Genomic DNA, 2,500 nt, shown 5'->3' with positions numbered 1-2,500 from the left:
ACCGCCACAGAAACCAGTTCAAACGACCTCTTGCGTCTTTCCAGCTCATTCAAAAGAAGCTTGCTGATGCGTCCACGGCTGCCACCCTCGGCCTTCTCGGTGCTCTCCAGCTCGGCAGGCTCAAGGACAAAGGGGAATGGTCGTCCGATATGGTTTCCATGATGAAGAGGAACAATTGCGGTGAAGCTTTGCACCACTCTAGGGTACTGCTTGATATTTTGGGTGGAAACGCTTGTAGTGATGAGTGAGTTTGACGGGGCGTGTGTGAGAGGTTTGAAAAAGAAAAAAAGGTGTTCATGTTATGCAGGTACCACATTGGAAGGCACGCTGCCAATTTACAAGTTGCCAACACTTACGAGGGAACAAATGTGAGTGGCTTTTATCCGCTGATCATGAGAAGATGCTAAATTTTATTGTGCAGGATATTCATGGTGAGATTTGGCCTACTGGCCTTGTACCTGAAGTCACTAATGTCGTGCCAACAACTGGCTTTCGCAGCTCTCATCCTTGGCAAGGCGATTACTGGCTTGCAGGCTTTTGCCAACTAAAAATCCGAGATGGACCCAAAAAAAGTAGATATCCAATGCAATGTATGTTGTTCTATGCAATCTTCTCTAAGCCACTTTATCTTCTTTTTCGTCTTTGATCCCGAAATTGCTTGCCAAATCATAAATACCCAAAAAGACTGCACCTCCCATGGAGATGGCAAATGTTCTAGGCACCCATCCTCTGAAGAGGGCTGTGGGACCTTCTGTGCGGAGGATGTTGAGGAGACGGGGAGGGAAGGAGAGAACTGATGGCGACGGTTGTTTGGGAGGGAGGACGTCGTTGACAACATTGGCGCCAGACGCCGATGCCGAGACCTTGTGAGGATGTCAGCTGGAAACCGCGAGAGTAATTCAATCGAGACTTACTCTGGCTTCGAGCATGACTCGGGTCTTTACGACATCCAACGGGGTTGTACAGGCAGCTGCTATGCCGCCAGCAAGAGATCCGCACAAAGCCGCTTCGTAAGAGGTAGGCCGTTTACCGCCGAGGTAGTGCTGGGAAAGAAAGGATTTGAAGAACTCGTATAAAGGGAACTGGATAGAAGTAAAGGGTATCTATAACGGCAATTCGTAAGATTGAAAGCAAGAATGGCACAGGAAAAGTCTTACTTCTCGGGTGAGTGTGATGCCGAACCCGCGATAGAACCCTCTGATACCTTCATACTTCATGGTGCTGATGGCCGAATGGAGACTGCTCTTGCCCTGACCATATGCTCCGGCTTGCGTACGAGACTTGACAACCTCTGTAGGGACTCGAATGAGACATGAGACCTAGTGGATGTGAGCTGGAGACGATGGAACAGGGAGACGTCTACTTACGTATTCTGCTCCAGAAGCAGCTACCATATGCGTCAAAGAAGAGTTGTTGGCAAACACTTGATACTTGGGCAGTCGCTTTTTAAGGGCCTCGTACGTGACGAAGAAGGCAGACGCTGTCGAGGTGTCAGCAAGAGAGTATCGCCACGACAAGCAAGAGCCCCACCTCCAGGCGCACTGCCGAGACCGACACTGCCTACACCCCGGTAGACGCCCTTGAATCCGCCCGAGCTCCAGAAGCCTGCTGAAGACTGTATTCTTGTCTTGACTGTGTCGAGAGGGAAGAACATGAAGTCTACGGAGAGGCCCGAGATGGCGCCGGACTAAAGCTGGTCAGGGGTGGCTGAGGGGTGCGCACTCACTATGAGGGCCCTCTGGAAGGTGGGCGGCCGGGGGGGGGCGTCGCTGTCAGCCATCCTGTGTTGTGGAGAAGAGTGAAGTGTACTTTGCATTTCGGCCGTGAGCGAGATAGCCGGTGAGCGCCAGGCACCGCGCGCCTAGAAGACACGGGTGCCTATGCTTACATAAGAGATGCTGGCAGTCAACTCCTCAACTGCCCCGGCGAGCACTCTAGCCTGTCTCTAGCCTGCGTCTCGAGCCCCAGCCACGCCCAGCCACTCTCCTCGATGGCAGACGAGCCGCTCGCCACGTGGTTCACGCTCACCCACCAGCGCAATGTCCTCCACCTCGACTTCCGCGGCGTCATCACCGCGTCCGCCTTCCTGACGGTCCAGCCCACAAACCCCTCCCTCCAGGCGATATATCTCCACGCGTCCCCCCACCTCCACATACACAGCGTCTTCCTCTCCTCCCCCACCCCCAGCGAACCCCTCCTTGCCACCCCCGCCTCCTTCGCGCTCTCCAATCCGTACCAGCCCCTCCCCGTCCGGGAGCCGCCGATAGACATCAAGTCCCACCCAGAAATAAAGCGCAAGACATGGGCCGCTATGGGAGAGAGCGACGAGGGCGAACTGGCCATCTCCGTGTCAGGCGGGTGGGTGCGGCTGGTGGAAAGCCAGAACATTGCAGGCCGGGAGCCGCAGGTCACGTTTGCGCCCATCCAGGTACGGATCGACTACCAGCTCGTGGTCGGCGGGGATGTCATTGAAGGCATCGTGTTTAGACGCCCTGGCGAT

At 54.7% G+C, this 2,500-nt stretch overlaps 3 protein-coding genes across 3 annotated transcripts in view; 2 read left to right on the top strand and 1 right to left on the bottom strand.

Moving 5' to 3' along the window:
* The window catches only part of CNBG1740 (hypothetical protein), a gene marked incomplete at both ends in the record, with an annotated part of 1,960 nt that extends 1,412 nt beyond the window's left edge, over positions 1-548 (top strand). The window contains 4 exons of the mRNA XM_769099.1: positions 11-244; positions 308-368; positions 422-431; positions 499-548. Of these exons, the coding sequence (XP_774192.1) occupies positions 11-244; positions 308-368; positions 422-431; positions 499-548 (355 nt within the window). The remainder of the gene's footprint in view (positions 1-10; positions 245-307; positions 369-421; positions 432-498) is intronic.
* A 66-nt stretch (positions 549-614) lies between these two features.
* On the bottom strand, positions 615-1,780 carry CNBG1730 (hypothetical protein; the record flags this gene model as incomplete). The annotated part of the gene is made up of 6 exons (XM_769098.1): positions 615-863; positions 915-1,103; positions 1,158-1,319; positions 1,368-1,480; positions 1,531-1,687; positions 1,727-1,780. The coding sequence occupies 6 exons, from the start codon at positions 1,778-1,780 to the stop codon at positions 615-617; spliced, it is 924 nt and encodes a 307-aa protein (XP_774191.1).
* A 210-nt stretch (positions 1,781-1,990) lies between these two features.
* The window catches only part of CNBG1720 (hypothetical protein), a gene marked incomplete at both ends in the record, with an annotated part of 6,101 nt that continues 5,591 nt past the window's right edge, over positions 1,991-2,500 (top strand). Inside the window, one exon of the mRNA XM_769097.1 lies at positions 1,991-2,500. This exon is cut by the window's right edge and continues 15 nt beyond it. Coding sequence (XP_774190.1) covers positions 1,991-2,500 — 510 coding nt within the window.

The sequence above is a fragment of the Cryptococcus neoformans genome, chromosome 7 (assembly GCF_000149385.1).
Source record: "Cryptococcus neoformans var. neoformans B-3501A chromosome 7, whole genome shotgun sequence".
Classification (NCBI taxonomy): Eukaryota; Fungi; Basidiomycota; class Tremellomycetes; order Tremellales; family Cryptococcaceae; genus Cryptococcus; species Cryptococcus deneoformans.
The sequence above is the reverse complement of the archived record's forward strand: the minus strand, read 5'-3'. Positions and strand labels throughout refer to the sequence as shown.